Here is a 19,989-nt window from a genome sequence, read left to right on the forward strand (position 1 = left end):
CCTCCAAATTCGCATCTTAAAACAAATAGTCCCAACTAGAATAAAAAAGAAATACGAAAACGATATAAGCAAACTTTTTAAGCACTGCAATGTGTTACCAATTTTTGAAAAAGTAGAAGTACATCTCTTAAAAGAACAACTTTTTAATAAAACATTTACTGAAAAAGTTACATCTCACAACCTTGGCACACGAAAAGTAACACAAAATAAATTATGTACTATCAGAGCCAATAACCGCTATGGCGAAAGAAGATGCTCATACATAATTCCACGTTTAATCAACAAATTAGATAATAACATTAAAAATAAAATAAACTGTAAAAATGTTAACCGTCAATTAAAATCATACTATATATCACGTTTATAAAGACTCGGCCAGCACAGTAGGTGATCGCAAATAATTTTTTTCACAAGTACCCTATTGTACGTCATATTTTTTCTGTTGTATAATTTACTTGCCATCTTAATGTATTTTTCAATGTAATTTCATAATGTTAATGTAATTTTCAAATGTAATGCAGCAAAATTTATATTTATCTGTCTAGTATTTGTTTGGCGTCTAGAATGCATGTGCACCACGATCAAATCGTGTCGATTTATGTGGTGTTTCTTCTGTATGCTTAATGTATGTTTATTTTTCTATCAATAAATGGTTTAAAAAAAAAAAAAAAAAAATTTAACTTAACAAACCAAATTAGCTACATATAAAGAGAACCCCAAGATAAACAAGCACCTCAAATTTCATAAATGCAGATTTAACAGTTGCGTATTAAATCTCTACTTTGGATATTAATGTGTTAATATTATCATCTTTGTAAATTTTCTGGACTGACTACAGAACTTGGCACACAATTAGATCTCAATTCATTTTTCGGCAAAGTCGACGATTGAAATTGGCTCCCATTTTTACATTTATGTTTTTGATGGGATTTTCTATTCTAGAGAATTTTTAAAAATTGCTTTTATTAACATAATAATTAATTGAACAACAGCATTTCACACAAGATAACACAAAATTACATGAACAAACTCACATTTAGGCACAAAAGCGGAGGCCATGAAGAACACAGCGCAGAAGCAGTACGCGACGCAGATTGGGAGCTTGCGGCCAAACCGCGTCAAAGTGAGCGCTGTCACTAGACGAGTAGGTACCTGAGAAAGGTTATTTATTTTGAAAAGTAGGCTTTAAATACAGTTTAATAGAGTAGAAACTGGAAATTTAAACAATTTCGATGGAAAATTAAATGTAATTAAAGTTATGATATTCAACAAAATTAAAAAGTAACAACGTAATGCATAGCATAAATTTCTATTATTAATGAAATAATGAGTGTGAGTGAGATTGTATATGTGTGAGTGTGAGTATAAATGTCAGAGTGATAGGGTGTGTCTATGTATGTATTTTGTATATTAGTTTACTTTTAAGTGTGGTGTCGGTGGTGTTAATATAAAATAAATTGTTGTATTTATATGAGTGTAAATGTAATAAGAGGCAATAGGTATATAATTCTAGTATATTTTAATATGCGTTAATTTAGTGTTGAGTATAAGTTACGGTGGGTTTATGTATGTACGGTAGGAGAATGAATGATTGATATGAGTAAATGTATATGTGATTGGCGACAATAGTGCACATTGGGGCTCACCTGCACGAGCATCATAATGGAGAAGTTGAGGTACTTAGTACTCGATATAGTGACGGAGTTAAGTATCGCTCCGCTGAACACGAAGGAACAACACACGAAGCTGGCCGCTAGCAGCGCGGCGCGAGCGCACAGAGCGCGGGAACGGAGCGCTGCTAGCACACCGCTCTGTTCCTCTGTGTCCTGTTGGTAGGGTTTAGTTTGAGGTTAGTTGTGTTGGTGATGTTTTTTTCGATATATTTTAATGGTGTCAAATAATTAATAAAACACTTTCCAACTGACTAAAAAAGGTTTTATATTTTTTTGTTTGTTGATTCTTTTTATTTGAAACTGAAATTTCCAATGGTCCCATTTAATTTGGTTTGGTTTTTTGTTTACAAAGAATTAATTTTTTGTATGCGTTTTACTTCTTAATTTATCTTTATTTCAGTGCAAAGCGGCTGAAAAAATAAAAATCTGCTGACTTTGACATGTAGCGACATCTCGCTCTGAATCGTGCAAGCGAAATGTTTTCGCTATATATACAACTTTTCAACATCATCCATAGGGGCCTTCACGGCCGGCCAGTCGAGTAGACTGGTCGAAGATCCTCCCTTTTACGATGGAGGAATTCCACCTTCATTCCTCCACAGTGGTGACCCCGACGTGATTAAGTCCTTCTGTCCATCCATGATGTCCATGCTCACCTATCCCTTCCCCGCCTACGATCACCGCCCGCCAGCCAGCACACTCGGCTTCAAATGGAGTCCTGTCCACCTTCCTTCCTTCCTCCACAGACATTTCATGAGCAACTTTTCCCGGAAAATGGCTCGTATACACATGATCACCTGCACGGGCGCGTCCCCGTCGGCGATGCGTGCGAGCGTGTCCCTCGCCCGCGCGCTGAGCGTGACGCGGTTGACCTTGGCCACCTTGCGCAGCACGCGGGCCGCCTCCGCGCGCCGCCCGCGGGCCACCAGCCACCGCACGCCCTCGTCCACCGCGAATATGTACACCACCTGCACGTGTTACCATTGTAGTAAGGTGTGTCACACGTGTCAGAAGTGAAACTTCTTTGAGAAGTATAAATTTATAAAGAATAGAAAAAAATCGATCACGAGGCGGGACTCGAACCCGTTTTATGTGTAGACAATATTTATAAAGCATTTGAATGCCATAAAACCAAAATATCAATTTCTTTGAGAAGATTCAAAGATACCAAATTCGTCGCTTTACTTCATAACATGACGGGACAGGACAGGACAAGGACATTGTCATGACCTTAAAAATTTACTTTCAAAGCTTGTCTTTTTGCTTACTAGGAGTGTTCAAATCACAAATTAGTTTAAGAACTAATGTAAAAAAAAGAAATAAATAATTTGAATTTGAATTTGAAAGCGCCTAAAGAAGTTTCACTTAAAAAAACAAATCTTTGTATATAAAATGGCACAAATAATCCCTCCCCGTAACCCCACATGACTTCCAGATAGGCGTACATAATGGCACAAAACATCCCTTCCTATAACACTACAGGATGTTCCACCGTCGGTATTCTAAGCTCAATGGAGGTTATAGTTTTGCATAGGCTGAGTACGTAAAAAATACTTATAAAATTCCAGATCCATTTTTTTTCATATAGACGAATTCTTAAAATTCTTTGTGTACCCCTACCTAACAAGCAACCGCCCAACTTTGCCACCCGCACGTGAGCTATCGTTTAAGATTATGTTTTCATAGAAAAATGCTCACATTAGCGAAGCGATATATGCCGGCTGCATGAATGCATAATATGAATTTTTATGAAAAATTTCGCAAAAAAATTTTGTTGTTTAAGCATTTTTAACGTGATCAGTGTATGCAAGACTACAAGTCCCTTCGCGCTTAGTATACCGATGGTGAGACACCCTGTATAAGGTATATACCACAACGAGCAGCGGCGCGTAGATGGCGCGCATGAGGTGCCGCCAGTAGGGCACGCGCCAGGCGAGCAGGCCGAAGCCCGCGCCGCCCGCGCTCGCCAGCGTGTCCGACAGGCACGCGAACACCACGCGCCGCGAGTGGCTCACCGCCTCCAGCGCTGCAACACGTGCAGTTTCATACGATACAGTTATCCCTTTGTCGGGCTAAAGTTAGCACTACTGCTATAATAGTCTATAGTTTATGTCCTACACATTGACTCGCACCAACGTTCAGCCCGACAAAAAAGATTTAAGAAATTTAACATAAAATTAGCACTAACGCACACATATTTAATACACAATATGTGAACCTTATTCAATATGTCACATTTGCAGTAATATATTATGTGTACTGTCTATTGCTCTGTGTGTACTGTATGTTCAGTAACGTTAACTGTATTATTCTATGTGTACTGCAAATTCTGTCATGTTTACTATCTATTATTCTATGTGTACCACAGTATTACAATATTATTTCCTACAGTAAGGAATCGCCTTTGATGTTGCGCGATGCCGCCGCCAGCGTAGGTACTTACGCTGCCACACGAAAATACGCTAGGGTTGCAACAAATGGGAAATAAAACAATTTTGATTATTAATATTATGATGAAATCATTTATTCATATGTACTTACATTCAAAATAATTGCGATTATTAAATCTGATGTAATTATTTGTTCATAAATATAATTGCACTGCTAAATATTATTTACGTGGACACTTTATTTTTGGATGTTCTTAATTGTATATTATACCATTTAACTAAGTAATGCATTCGCATTGGGATGTACAATCTGATTAGAAAATAATGAGGACAACATATACATAGCTTTGATTTTAATTCAACAGATACAATTAATACAATCTTTCTGAAATATTGTTTCCTTCTGGGATTTCAATGTAGATTTACATCCGTAAACGGAACAGTTTTTGCGCGTCATAATAGAATATGTAAGTACCTATGTATAATAAAATTATTACACAAAAAATACGACTGCGTCGTCCTTTCGCGATAGTTAATGCAAACTCAGCGTGATTGCATTAAGCGGCCCGCGTCGCCCGACCCCCCGCCAGTTCCCCTCCGTTTCTCTGCACAAGTACATTCGTCGCCATACTGTAGGATGGTAATACTGTGATGTGTACTGTGTATTCTGTCGTGTGTACTATCGGTGGCAAATTGTTATTTTTCTGTATTTTTACAATTCAAAAGCGCATCTAAACAAAGTCTAGTTGAATAAATTAATGTTGAGTTTTGAGTGTACAGTGTACTATCTATTGTGTTATGTGTACTGTATATTTTGTGACGTGTAGGTACTGTCTATTATTCCATGTGTACTGTATATAACGTCACATGTATTGTAATCTATACTTACAGAGCACCATAGACGCGTTGCCATATCCTAATGCTGTTTCTAGGAACTCTAACGCGAGTAGCGTCCAGTAGTCAGCCGCGAACGATTTGAGTAGCCCGGCCACGCCTACTACTAGTGGCGTTGCTACTATTATAACTTTGCGACCGTATCTATAAAGAAATTAAATTCTACAAAACAATTTGAAATTATATCATTAAACATCAAAATATGTATCAATTATTGTAAATTATATTATTGTATATTATTGTAAATTGTAAATTCATGGTAGGTATTCCATGTTGTAATGAATTAATTGTAGTGATGCAATTTGACAAGAAATAAATTAGTTAAAGAAAAGAGTAATAAAAATACAATTTTTGAAAATGTAATAAATACTCATTATTGAAGTGAAACTTCTTTATCGGGGTTAGAAAAAATTTAGTGTTCGTGACATTTTTCCGTTACGCGCCATCTTTTTCTTATCCCTACCACGCGTGATTCGACGTATTTCTGTAAAGTTGCATATAGTAAATTATTTTTTGAAAAATAAGGTCATAAAGAAGTTTCACTTCTTACGTGTGTACACTAGTACACGCACACATTTTTTTTATATCATAATGAGGCCTAGCACCAATGCGCTGCGTTTTACAGATTAATTTAAGGTGATGAATTAATTTTTCTAACATTTACGGCCCTTTTTAAACCTTCGTAATTTTTATATTATTAAAGTTGTCGTGATGAAAATTCTTGACAAGAAAGTTCAATAGTAACACAATACGTCTACCGTTTTAGAAACATGATTCCATGATATTTTCTCGATAGAAAAAAAATACAAAGTTCTCATTGTTATTTTTTTTTAATCTCTGGCATCTTCAAAATAACAAACGTAAAGTTACGACTTTTTGGATATTAACTATAAAATATACAACCTATACCTACCGATTTAGAATTTTGAAATATGCGATGGTTTTGATATAGAAGTGCTGTAATGTCTAATTAATATGGAAACCAGTGTCGCCAAACCCACACATTTAAACCGATAGTTATACAGTACACTACAAGTAAACTATGCCTTTGATTGGACAGCTTAATTTGAGTAAAAACTGACTTAGGTTATAAATTCAGCATTTCAATATGTACCCTAACGCACCATGTTACGGTTTATTTTAGTATAACATCCCTAGGTAAGTATATTAGCTGTTTTGTTTCTCATTGCACAGAAATTCCAAATTCGAGAACATTCAGCTACTCCACAACAGAGGGCGTTAGTTTTCGATAGATATAAATTTGAAACGCAACACATAGAGATAAGGTTGAAATTTGTGTCACTCAACATTAATGACATTAACTTGATATTTATCTGATGCTATGCTCTGAGGGATGTCAGCCTTGTTATCGATAATTCACAAATAAATATTTTTTGTGTATTTTTTTTTCTTTCTTTTATATGAGTATAGTATAATGCGTCACATTTTGGAGTATGTTTATTACTACTAAGTACGTCTTTTTATATTATTATTATTAAATAAAAAACGGAATAGAATAGTATAAATCTATATTTACAAAATACAAACAGAAAATATGCATTATTTTAAATCTTGGAACTGCTGTAGGTTTGATGTATCGGTGGCCTTTGTTAGACCGCTTAGTACTGTTCGGCATCCAGTTAACTCGTCACGTTGCATTTATCCATTTCTCTTTTAAATTAGCCTCTTTGGGAAATCTATAAATAAATTAGACAAATGATAGCTAAGGAAAAATAAAATAAAATTTAATATTTATAATGTTTGTCTTTTCTAAAGTATCGATACTGTCGATATGCACCACAAGCATCACTAAAGCGACATTCGTTTGTTTATTGCAATAATATTCCAGAAAGTCTTGTTTGCTGTCCAATCTATAATAGTACTAATTTCTTATGGATTAAGGTTCATTTTGACTAGATATTTGTATACAATTTAGACAAATTTTGACAAGCGAAGTTATAACATAAAATATAATTAAAATAAATTAAAATAAGACTTACCGACGGTATGAAATGCCTTCATTGCTGATATTATTTCGCCTGCTATCATTTTTGCACTCTTTATACCGAACAACACGTCCTAATTAATGAATAAATATGGAAAAAAGGTTTGACAGCTGACAACCGACTCGAATATTTTTCTGCGCACAACTGAGAGCAAGTGGTGATCTAAACTTATCATTGACACGTGGGCCACGCCCACATCACACTTCTATCTACTTAACTGTTCTGTGTTTTGAAATAAACAAGAAATACTTGAAATTAGCGCGCGACCAGCCAATATAGCGAGAGCCGCCCTGTACCTTCCTACCCCGATCGCTGCACGAGTCATTCCCGCTACGGCCGTCACACGGGGAACTTGTGTCGCTCGCGCAATCGTAAAAAAAGGTGACAACACGATAAGACAAAATGAGACAAATGGGGACAATAAAGAAAATAAGAAGAAGAAACATAAAGGTTGGAGGAAAAAGAATGCTTACAATTGGAACAAATTAATGAAGTAAGTTGGTTTTATTTTAAATTTGATGATACATAATTGTATTATAGACGATGTTTGATATGTACCCCTGTTTTAAGTACATAACGAATGTGTAAGATTTTTTCATTTATAGCATAGATAATCTTTTCAGAAATCCGGAATCCAGAAGGAAAATAAAGCCACTGATTGTTCACATTGTGAACCCACTCCTTCGTAAGTACCTTTATTCAGTCAAAAATGTATGTTATCAACGCTCTACTGGTTTTATCGCATGATTTCATTTTTAGCAAAAAGCAACAAAGTGCAAAGAAATAAAAAATCATGGTGAACTTAGTGGAAGTATGGTGGATGTAATATGGAACAGGAGCTCATTGGAGTAGTATTATATTTAAAAAAAATACGAAAAAATTTCAAGAATTACATTTCTTAGTAGGTGGTAGATAAGTATGTTGTATAAAGAATTTGATGTTGATATTTATTTCATTTATACTTACTACACCTGTGCGGGAAATTGCTTAGTACTAAAACAGGTTTATATTCATATTTACATAGTAATGTGAGTTTTCATTTCGAAAAATTTTGTGTAAGTATATTAAATTGAGTTCCTGGGTGATCTGGAAACACAATTGGGCCCGGAAGATGGCGCTGCAGTCACTCCTCCGCGGCTTTGCCCGCGTGGAATTAGGTTATATCGTGAATCCTGTTTTATCCCACAGAAGTGTTCAGTTCGGATAAAAAGTATCCTATGTGTAAATCCAGGCAATTAGCTATATTTTATCAAAATTGGTAATGTAGTCTTGACGTGATTAAGTAACAACTAACAAAAAAATATACAAATTAACATCCAAAGTTTCGCATCAGTTTTACTGTATTAGCGATATCTTCCTCTCTTGAAGAATTAGGGTTTATAACTTCTTTCAGAAATAGTACCTTTCATTTCTGGGCATGATGTAATATCTACGTCAGCATCAAATTCTATCTAAATCAATTCAGTAGTCCGCGTTATTGAGTAGGTACCATTTTATTTTTTCAGAGTAACAATATTTTTTTGTTATTTTAAAGATTATTTATAACCTGTATTATTTTGTAATAAAGTAAACATTACGAAATAATAATACCTAATTATTAATAATGTCTAAGTAGTTGTTGGAAAGAAGATTATTTGTTTATAAGCAAGAAAATAAAACCAATAAATCAACAATTAAATAAATGTATAACAATATTATAACTGTATGACGACTCCATACATGTTTGTCCCGAGTCGGCCAGCGGCAGCGCGGCGAGTTTTCAAGAATGACTTCGCGCACACCCGCGTTTGCGATAGCGAGCTATTAGACTCCGCCCGCCAAGCAGTGGATTTTTTTTTGTGTATCGTCTTAACACTTTTTAATAAACAAGTTTTTAATAACAATATTTAGTATGAGAAGAGGCATACAATGAAGCATAGAATCATCAGGTTCAACTGTAATACAAAACTCACCGATCCGAGATAAAGCCGGACAGGATGAAAGAGAACACCAGTCCAAGATTATGCACCGTGCCAATGAGCGTCGCCTTCCACGGCTGGCAGCCCAGGTCGAACTGGAAGTATTATTCAATACATAATATTTAAAATATTTCATAATGTTAAACCGATTATTATTGAAGTGAAACTTCTTTAGGCGCGTTGAGAGTAAAATTTTAAGGTCGCGTCATGGCAATGCCATTAAATCGTGGAGTAACGCGACGATTTTGGTATCTTTGCATCTTGTCAAAAGAAGTTTCACGTGTGCTCGGCACACATGCTCTTTTACGTAATGTTAGTTAATAAAATATTCTGTATGTTAGTATATCTACTAGACTACCCTGCTTATACAAAGGCAAAAGTTTGTGATGATGTATGTATGTTTGTTACTGTTCCACGATAACCCTACTGAACGGATTTGGATGAATCTTTATAGTTTTAATTAATAGTACCTAATATAACTTTCGCATTTGTACTGTTAGTAGGATTTTAAGATCAAATTAACGTTCTCAAAACTATAATTTACAAAAAGTCTGTATTTAATTAAATTATTTACCTACTTATGTTTTATTAAATCTTGACAATGGCTTCTAAATAAAATTACATTCGAACACAAATCAACATTTATAATAACACCTAGTTACCCATAAATATATTTTATTTAAATCAATCGTATTGTTTTCAATTCAATGAACAATAAACTCCATACATTATAGTTAACATTATATTATCTGATTACGTAAGATAATCGTGTATTAATTTATCAATAATATATAAAATAAGTTATAATGTCCCGCGGTTTGTTTATCAAGTTATATTTCATTGAGATAATATTAATAATGGAGCAGACACCACGAACAAAATCTGTGCGCCAAGATGGCGGCGCGGGGCGCGCGAATGACGGCTAGACAGTCATAGATTATGCGATGTCACTGACTCACCGCTATAGAGGCGACACTTTGTTTCTTTCTGTCTATTTTATTGGGTGCCACTCCTTACATGCACGTTGACTTGAAATTATCTTTGTACTTACTTAATATTTATTTTAGATATAAACTGACTTTACTACGCGGGGCTAACAATATCTGGCATATAATATAGGATGAGGAGGTTCAATATGGGCTATGGGAAGTTTCATTCCTTACAAATTGAGCCTTTTTTAGAAAAAAAATAAAAGCCCTGTAAAAATTGTGTTTATTTATATGTATTTAGTTCATCATCCTCAGAACATGTTCCCGGCTCAGAAATTGCTTGTATTGTTCCAGTACTATTGTAGCACACCTTCGGCTAAAATAAATATAATAATAATAATGTTAGTGATGGCTAAAATAATATTTTATTTGTTATACAAATCCGTAAAATTTTATTATTATTACTAACATCAATACAAGGAACAGCAGACTTCTTTAGAATACGCCTTCCCGCTTTTGTGGTATATTTATCCTCATCGCGAAAATGCAATGAACAGATGCTAGTTCTATCGGATGGTAACCAGGTTTCTTCACTGCGGTTGTTTTGGACAAATTTTACCCATTTTTCTCTTTCTTCACGACCCAGACATGGAAACCTTGAATAGAAAAAATATTAATCTCTGAACTAGCGGTCCGCCCCGGCTTCGCCCGTGGTACATATTTCGCAATAAAAAGTAGCCTATGTTTTTTCTCAGGGTCTAAAGATTGTCTGTGCCAAATTTCATCAAAATCGGTCCAATAGTTTATGAGCCTATTTATTACAATCCAACAAACAAACAAAATTTTTCCTCTTTATAATATTAGTGCAGATAAATAAATAATAATTCAATTATACGTTCAAGTCAGTAGCTTATATACAATATCAATTAAAATTGATTAAAATCAATTAACAAAAAAAAAATTGGTGATTAAGTAATTGATTTTCATATTTCATGATTTCACCTTTTTTCAATTAACAACCAGTCTATGCTTTTCTAAATATGTAAAATTATTATTTTATACTATAAAAATATACGCCAGCAAATATTACTAACAACACTTATTTCATGCCCAATGTCATATCTTAAATTTTTAATCTATGACAAATGACGCAAAATGTCGCCCGCCAAAAATTTTGTTCTAACTAAGTTTTAAAAATTATTATCTAATTACTTACTGATTGAAAAGTTATTCCTTTGCACTTTTCCGTATTATTTGTATTATTTGTGCAATATCGTAACACACACGTAGGCATATTTGATGCGTTTCACTTTAAAACAAATAAAAAATGAGCGTGACGTTCGCGCCAATGAGCGAGCAAGCGACTGAGTGCAGTTACGCCACATGACGTATGTTGAGTGGAACATAAGTGGTGTAGGCGGTATCGACTCCATATTAATATTATCTCAATGTTATATTTACATAAACTATACATAAATCACTTTTATCACGCTTGTAATTCTTAACAGTCATAGCAGACATAATGGCGGGAATATTTAAAAATTGACATTTTACGATGGCGGTACTTTATTAAAAAACTTTTCAACCGACTTTAAAAAAGGAGGTTATCATTTTGACACTACCTTAGCTTTTTTGGTTTGTTTACTTTCGAATAGATGAACCAATTTTGATGATTCTTTTTTTTAAAGATGAAGCCTTTCATTTTTTTAGTTCTGCCCAATCTGCCCAATTGAACATGTTTTTACGATTTAAATTTTAAAGGAGTTTGCATGAAAGATTCTCATTTACTAATATTATAGTTAAACATCAGCAAATAGCAATTTTTTTCATTACAAATTTTATTAATATCTATCAGTGTTGTGGTTTAGCCGCGAAAATCATCTAACAGAGGGCATTTGCAATAATATTAGTATGTATTTGTAAATATTCAGTAGTTACGGAAATAGTTTTGAACCAGTTTTATAGAGGACATGGTCAATTTATATATTTAAAAACGATGAAAGTCCTTCCTAAAACATACACACATAATCTTTGAATTTTAATTTATAAGTGTGACGTAAATAAATAATCTAAAATATATTAAATAATAAATCATTTGTATAAACCGTGAACATGAAATAATAATAACAACAGCTGTTATGTTAAACTGCATAATATGTTGTAACATTGATGGCCATTAGATAACAATATTTATCTCCTTCACACGAAACAAAGTTGGTACCTATCATATTGGGTATTTGTTCATCCATACCAATATTATAAATGCGAAAGTAATTCTGTCTGTCTGTTACTCAATCACGCCTTAACTACAGAACCGATATAGGATTAACCCGAGAAAGGACATAGGGTACTTTTTACCCCGAGACATAGGATAGGTTTTATCCCGGAAATCCCACGGGAACGGGAACTATACGGGTTTTTCTTTGACTGCGCGGGCGAAGCCGCGGGCGGAAAGCTAGTTAGACTATAATTTATTACCTATTTAAAATGTGAGTTTAAAATATGAAAATTTGTATTTAGAATCAGATATTTGCTACGCATTTTAAGCGTTGAAATTAAAAAAAATAAACAACCAAATAGCTTTGCTACATATTGAAAACCTTCGTTTTTAAATAAGCTAACCGAGAAAAACATTCGAGTTCAACAATAACACGAAAATCACCTAATAACGTACGCAATTTTACACCATTCTATTTTGTTAATAGCTCTAAAAATAGACCCATACGATTTTCCAAATCACTTGCCATTGAACTTGAGCCTAGTACTACTAGCTACGCCCCGCAGTTTTACCCGCATTGCCCCTGTCCTATTGGTCGTAGAGTGCCTTCCTCGATAAATGGGCTATCTAACAGTGAAATCATTTTTACACGCTTTATATTAGCTTCACCTGTATGTTTGTTTGTTTGTAACCGACTTCTTTGGGCGCGATTTTGACCCACTTTAAACGGCCAGATTTCGTTCAAACTTTGTTGATTTATTGAGGACCGATGACAATACACTAATTTGATAAAATTTTCTATTTTTTAGTTCGGTTTTCTATAATTATTACACGCTTTATATTAGCTTCACCTGTATGTTTGTAACCGACTTCTTTGGGCGCGATTTTGACCCACTTTAAACGGCCAGATTTCGTTCAAACTTTGTAGATTTATTGAGGACCGATGACAATACACTAATTTGATAAAATTTTCTATTTTTTAGTTCGGTTTTCTATAATTACACGCTTTATATTAGCTTCACCTGTATGTTTGTAACCGACTTCTTTGGGCGCGATTTTGACCCACTTTAAACGGCCAGATTTCGTTCAAACTTTGTAGATTTATTGAGGACTGATGACAATACACTAATTTGATAAAATTTTCTATTTTTTAGTTCGGTTTTCTATAAAAAGCGTGTTTTTTAGTTTTTTTTAACTATTATTATTATTCTAATCGGACTCGTGGTTCCTGACATAATCGCGTTCAAACAAACAAACTCTTCAACTTAAAATATCAGAATATTATCTGCACTTGAACTAAAAAAAGTGTCAAACCAATTACTTTGACCATAAGCTGAAACCTCGTGGCTTTGTGAGAATTCGCTCTGTCATGCAAACCTTGACAATGGCCGCATCACATGATAATTATTGTACGCATTACTTTATGCTAATATAGGGTCACATTTGTTAACATTGTGCGCGTGCAATAAGGGAAAGGTATATAGTGAATATTTATTTTTAACAAGTGGGTGCTCGCGGTTTTGTCTGAGATAAAATAAGTGTTTGATTACGAGTGGATGGATAATAAAGCAGTCGTCCATTTCAAAGAAAACTCCATCGAATAAAACAAGCCGGTCTCCGATTGGGACAATAAATGCAGTAAGTTCAAATAAGAGCATTTGTAACTTAACTATGCCAGTTCATTGATATCTCAAGCACAGAATATAATAATATAATACTATCTCAAGGAATATTGCAATTTTATAAATATGATTTACATAAAATATTCACCGTAAGTTTTATTTAGTTATTTAAGTCTGCATTCAAGAAATATCTAAGTAGTATCAAATTAAATCTACTATACCATTTAAAATTAATTTATTTAAGCATTAACAATAATCCACAATTATTCACAACTCTTAGTACTATAAAATGTACAAACCTCAGCAACAACACTATTATAGTTCTCGTACACAATGTTTTCACAGAACACCCGCGAGGTGTCGCCGGCGCTCCCGTTGCCATGGTAACATGTGGCGCCATCTCGCGTGGGAAAGTCTATCCACGATACTGTTGTATTGTCGAGCGAGGGTTGGATGCAGCTGAAATAAAATGCCTGTTGTTGAAGTGATATGTAGTTTCCTATCTTAAAATTTTCTTAAAACTTAAGTTTATTTATTGAATAAATGAATGTTTGAGTTTGAGTTTGAGTTTAAATGTTTGTATTATAAAATTCCTATACATAATGAGATAAAGTGATAGTGATTAGTGGGTAAGCAATCTTCTTCAAGCGTTTTGAATAAAACGAATTTTTTGATTCCTTGCATGGCCTCTTGGGAAATTGAATGCCAATTAAACATGAGATTACAAAATAAAAGTAATTCAAAGTGAGGGTAGTTGGGTCAATTATTTTGATTAAGAGGGGGGTATGAAGCAAAATTATACCACGCTTAAACAATGGCGGAGTAATAAAGCAGTGTTTGTTGAAAATTATCAACGTAGTAAACTAAAAAGGTAAGTAGTTGCTATTATAATTTTAATTAGTAACATGAATGATGCCGGGGCGAACTGTTTATAGTTTTCTTTCACCAACATGTTTCATGCATTTGTTTAGTAATAAATGAATGCTTTTTTATCTAGTTTTTACATCAAATATAATATCTAATCAAGTGCCTTCGAATATTTTTTTTTTAGTTTAAACTGTGTTAAAATCAGCATAACATATTATTATAATAATATTGAATGTTTTGAATAAATCGCCAATAAACCACGCTTGATAAAACCATTAATGTTTTTATAAAGATTCATGAATCAACTCATACTTTCTGCGAAAATCAAATATTTTTGTTAACGCAAATTAACTGTTTTCTCCTGGAATGTAAATGTCACATGTTTCTATCCACAGAACAGTAAAAACTGTTCTGTGTTTCTATCTGTAACACTATGGTAACACTATTATTATAAAGAGGAAAGATTTGTATGTTTGTAACGAATTTGCTCAAAAAGTAGGTATCTACGGAACTTTGGATGAAAATTTACTGATACTTACATAGATTATTAAATACATCAGAATAGCACATGAGCAGCTATAGTAATTTTTACTAGATTTCATCGCGGGTTCGTCAGCAAGTGAAACCGCGCGGGACTGTTATAGGTACTATGCGTGCCAACTAAGAATAGGACCGCGCTTGCTGCCAACTTCACACGAAAACTGTCAAATTAGTACTGCCAGCAAAAAATGTGCGAAAAAGAATTTTCATATACATAATTATTTTTTAATGTTCATGATTATATTTAATTATTGTATAATCGTTATATTCATTAAAAAATACTATTTATTGAATTTCACTGATGGATTATGGATAAATTAATTATACAGGTATGGAAACAGTATTCATAAAAAGTTAACATTTTCATAGTTAATGCGGAGATAGCAGTGACAGCGACAGCAATGAAGATTCAGAATACGACGACGATGACGCTGTGTTAAGTGGTGTAGAGGAAATATTATCCGATTGATAAAAACTGAAATAATATATGTATATGTTTTTTTTTTATATACGTGCTTTTATTTTCAAATCCTACTCATTCATAATAAATTTGGCGTGAAATGTATTAGAAATACCAACAAAGCGTACATTAAATATTTAAACTGAATATAATTTCTTTATTGATTTTTTTGCACACCATACGCTTTGGTAATGAAGTTAGCACGTATTACTGAACAATATGGCGTCTTGACAGTCCTATTCTTATTTGGCACGCATAGTACCTACTACCTACATAAAACACTGATGGACTAACTGGACTATCAACGCATAGCCCAATCTTCTGTCGCGATCGGGCTGAAATTTTCATGCAGGTAGCCTGTATGATGTAGGCATCAAGCTAAAAAGAAGGAGGGGGATAAAATAGGAGATGAAAGTATTTTGACCACTAGGGCGAAGCTGCGGGCAACAGCTAGTACATAATTTATGCAAGTAACACGAGTACGACATAATCGTAAAGAGAGATAAACAAAGATAGCCCAGCGAGTGACCCGCACTTGACAGCACAAGTGATAAGTTTGCATCTTTACTAGTGGTCCTTCGAGGATTCCTGCTTTCGTATAGATCGATCAAAAAGTTTAGTTAGATGTGTGTTATGTTTTTCTATAGATATTTTGCATAAAGTTTCGTAAAAGTAATACTTTTCTATACATTTAAGCAATAGTATCCTTCGTACTAATCGTATTTCATTAAAATTTATAAAAAAGTCTTGAATCTTGATATTTAAAGTTTGGATAAATATATTATTAACGCCATTTTCAACAGCATTTGAATTAAAAAAATGAAAAGAGACATTGAAGTTGCAATGTTCAATGCTTATGAATTTTCTACCCTCTTTATAAACACAGCATTATCACATCTCGATCCTGATCTCGTTCAAAGATATTAAAACGAAAAAACACTTAAACATACAATTCTTCAATAATTAACAATTAACGAAAGTACCTATAACACGTGTTACGATAATAATTCAATAATAATTGCATTGTACATACATTTTGAAACAATATGACATAATTCAGATAGTTTACAATTTAACGCACGTTAAACCTGAAGATTGTAATGGAGAAAAATAATCGTAAAATTACTTAGATGTTCCATTTTATGGATTAAGAATTTTCCTTTAATGTTTTTTCACTTGTTGTGAAGTTATACTTTACTTATAAAATATTGTTGTTATACCAAAAACAAAATTTATTTGATAATTCATAAAAAGTCTATGTTTTATTTGATCTTTTTACAAAAGATTTTAGGTCGTCGATTACGCGCGCATATTTATCTTGTAAGGAGACGGGAAAATTTACTCAAACACATTATTTAAATCAACGTTTAAATCCCTTCAGCCTGGTCACTGAAACGTTTCAAATTGACTCACGCATTTCTAATATTAGCATTAAACAAAAGATTTGTTCATCCTGTGCTGTAAGCGAAAACTTATGAGTCATTTGTTATCATAAGATTTCAAGTCATTCGAGGATAATTTAATTCGTCACTGTCATCAGCTGTGTGGTCAAAACGGCGTAGAATTTATCAAAATCCTTTTTTGGCGGATGCCTACATCACAGTAGCTATCTGCATGCCGAATTTCAGCCCGATCGGTTTAGTAGTGTAGTGTAAATGGAGCCCGTGGGTTGATAGATCAGCCATTCAGTTTATTCGCTAGCTATTCAAAACTTCAATAAAAATCACGTAGAGAGTATTCATTTTTTGTCAGTATACCAATCCCAAACATAATTTTAATTGAAGTCGTATTGCCTCCTTAAAACTAATTGTTATCCATCATATTTTACTACACCAAGAATTCACTTAAATCAATTAACAAGTTTAATCAATTATAATAATAAAAACAAATGAAAACTCACCGAAAGGGCACATCAGCGGCCGTGAACACATAGTTAAAGTTGCACATCATGAGGAAGGAGTCCCTGAAGGCGAGCAGCATGAGCAGCAACAGCTGGTACTTGCCGAAGCTGCCCAGTTCACTCAGAATACCATCCAGGTTGAACCCCTCTGTGCTTTGTTCTGACATCTGTTTGAAATTATAATATGGTAGTCAATAATATTTGCTAGTGTATTGCTGGATAGTACCGACCGCCTCCTTGGTACAGTGGTTGACTCATGTGCGTAGAACCGAGGGGTCCTGGGTTGGATTCCCAGTGGAGACTAAGAAAAAAAAATTGTCTCGGTCTGGCAGGACACACAAGGCTGATCACCTACTTGTCCCTAAAGAAAATGGATCAGTGAAACAGATATAATATGTATAAAACATCTGCCCCTGACCCCACATACAGGGGACACGGGACTTCACACTACTGTATAGTGCTTACAAGTACTAATTGTCAAATGCTTGTAAGTACAGTTGTACCAAAGATAATATAATATATTAATACTAGTATTTATGCATAATTTTTGAAATCGGTTTTTCAGTTCCTGAAAATGGCGCATTCAAACAAAGAAACAAACTTTTCAACCTTATTACTATCTAGTATCTATGGAAGTGTGGAAAAGTTTGTTACGATTTAACTTAAAAAAAAAGATTTACCGCTATAAAAAGATTTCCTTTCTTAAAATGATTAGAAATGAATTTTTTACCTAGTAATTAAAGGCTATAGACAAAGCTGTATATGGCAATTTGGGATGAATTCAAATAATTATTAGGTACCTATTTTAAAATTTAAGTTACAAATCATCCTAACTAACAGTATAGCGTAAAATTCCACTCATTTAAATACACGATTTATAATTAAAAAGAAAACAATTGTCAGTAAAATTGTATAGATTAAGAACACAATACTACATTACATGATTAGCGCATGTAACATTCATTTAGCACTTATATAAGTCCATTGTATTGACCAAAGGGCATTGGAGTAAATTTTCCTTTAAAATAGTTTATTTGCGCTCTACATTGTAATATTGTAATAATTACGTAGAGTCATAATTTATTTGTTACCATAGAAATAGAAAGAAATCACAACCGACGTTGTCGTACTTATTAGATTTTCAATGTGTTTGTTTTTTCATAATTTTTAATCTTTAAACCTTTCAATAACTAATAAACTATTACAAAGTTGTGAACAATAATTTATCTGATCTATATTTTAAGACACCATATAAAAATTAACTGATGAAAATCAAAAATAATTAATGAACCATTTAGCAATTATTACAAAGTCATATGTAGCACATAATATGACGTATGTAATAATACATACGTTTATCCACATCATTAATTATAAGATAAAACATACAAACTATGTATAGTCGTATTTTTGTCATAAGCGTGTGCTTATAATAAGTAATGATATTATAGAATAGAAAGATTTATTATATAATAATACATAGGTATTATGTAAATCTTTCTATTCACCTTGCATCTCTTTTTAGAAGCGCCCTAAAAATATGATCGAAGATAGTTTTCAATCCTTGTTGTGTTAATGGCCGTGTCATAATATTATATTGTAAAGCATTGTTTGTTTTGATCGTAAATATAATATTAAGGGCGATGACTCAGCTCAATAGCAATGCTTATTACAGAGCATTATAACGAAGATTGTAAATAACAGATTGTATATGTTTTTCACAGCAAAATAGGTACGGTTTTCATGTGAAAAACATACGATTAGTGGGTACATATTTTATATCAAGTCAGTCTTAGAAATAGAACAAAAACATAAAAAAATACTATTGTTGAATAAAATAATATTAAATGCTAAAAATTTGCCATAGTTGACGATTCTTGTGGCATAAAGAGTTAAATATAATATCATCTACTTATTAACATAATATAAACTATGATATGAACCATATAATACCTACAGATACAGCATAAAAATTTGTAATTCTGGCAGTTGGTTCTGTTATTAAAATAGGTAGTCGTAATTGGCATACAAAATATTATGTAAACATGTTGTTGTTTTTATAGTACTTAACTAATTGTTATCTGAAAAAAATAAAATAATATTACACTCACATATTCACTGCTGCACATTTGTAAAAAACTATAAAAATAACAATATTTTATCAATAACTAACTACTTCATTAAAATTTACCCCGCCAACGATTTGAATTTCGAACTTGTTAATTTCTTCTTCTTTAGTTTTTTTTTTTATGTATACTTTTTTTTTGTATACAGCCAGGATTTAATTGACAATTTTAGCATAGAGGTTTCATCTTCAAAACAAAATTATTTTTAAAGTGAAACTTTTATTACATCGTCTCAAACTTTTTGGTCTGTGTAGCGCATGTCGCGTGTATCGCGGCTGCCGAGTAGGTATACCTACTCGGCAGCCGTCACGCGACATGCGCTACACAAAGCAGTGTTCGGAACAGTTCGAACAGTTTCACTTTTACCGTGGTTTCATAAATCCACACAACATTTTTATTTTTCGTT

The 19,989-nt window shown here is 33.2% G+C and overlaps 1 protein-coding gene and 1 long non-coding RNA gene across 2 annotated transcripts in view; both read right to left on the minus strand.

The window, feature by feature from the left end:
* The window catches only part of LOC149483098 (organic cation transporter protein-like), a 33,481-nt gene that overhangs the window by 6,365 nt on the left and 7,127 nt on the right, over positions 1-19,989 (minus strand). The window contains exons 2-9 of the mRNA XM_089703174.1: positions 17,458-17,624; positions 13,990-14,149; positions 8,916-9,016; positions 4,953-5,101; positions 3,545-3,699; positions 2,471-2,641; positions 1,647-1,826; positions 1,035-1,152 (exon numbers count right to left, since the gene is read on the minus strand). Of these exons, the coding sequence (XP_089559300.1) occupies positions 1,035-1,152; positions 1,647-1,826; positions 2,471-2,641; positions 3,545-3,699; positions 4,953-5,101; positions 8,916-9,016; positions 13,990-14,149; positions 17,458-17,624 (1,201 nt within the window). The remainder of the gene's footprint in view (positions 1-1,034; positions 1,153-1,646; positions 1,827-2,470; positions 2,642-3,544; positions 3,700-4,952; positions 5,102-8,915; positions 9,017-13,989; positions 14,150-17,457; positions 17,625-19,989) is intronic.
* On the minus strand, positions 6,470-7,111 carry LOC149483099 (uncharacterized). The gene is made up of 2 exons (XR_016316618.1): positions 6,958-7,111; positions 6,470-6,654 (listed from the first exon to the last, which is right to left on the minus strand). It is a non-coding gene; the product is annotated as an uncharacterized LOC149483099 (long non-coding RNA).

The sequence above is a fragment of the Colias philodice genome, chromosome 14, assembly GCF_061535455.1.
Source record: "Colias philodice isolate Cphi_HAF_F1 chromosome 14, ilColPhil1 Martin Lab GWU primary, whole genome shotgun sequence".
Classification (NCBI taxonomy): domain Eukaryota; kingdom Metazoa; phylum Arthropoda; class Insecta; order Lepidoptera; family Pieridae; genus Colias; species Colias philodice.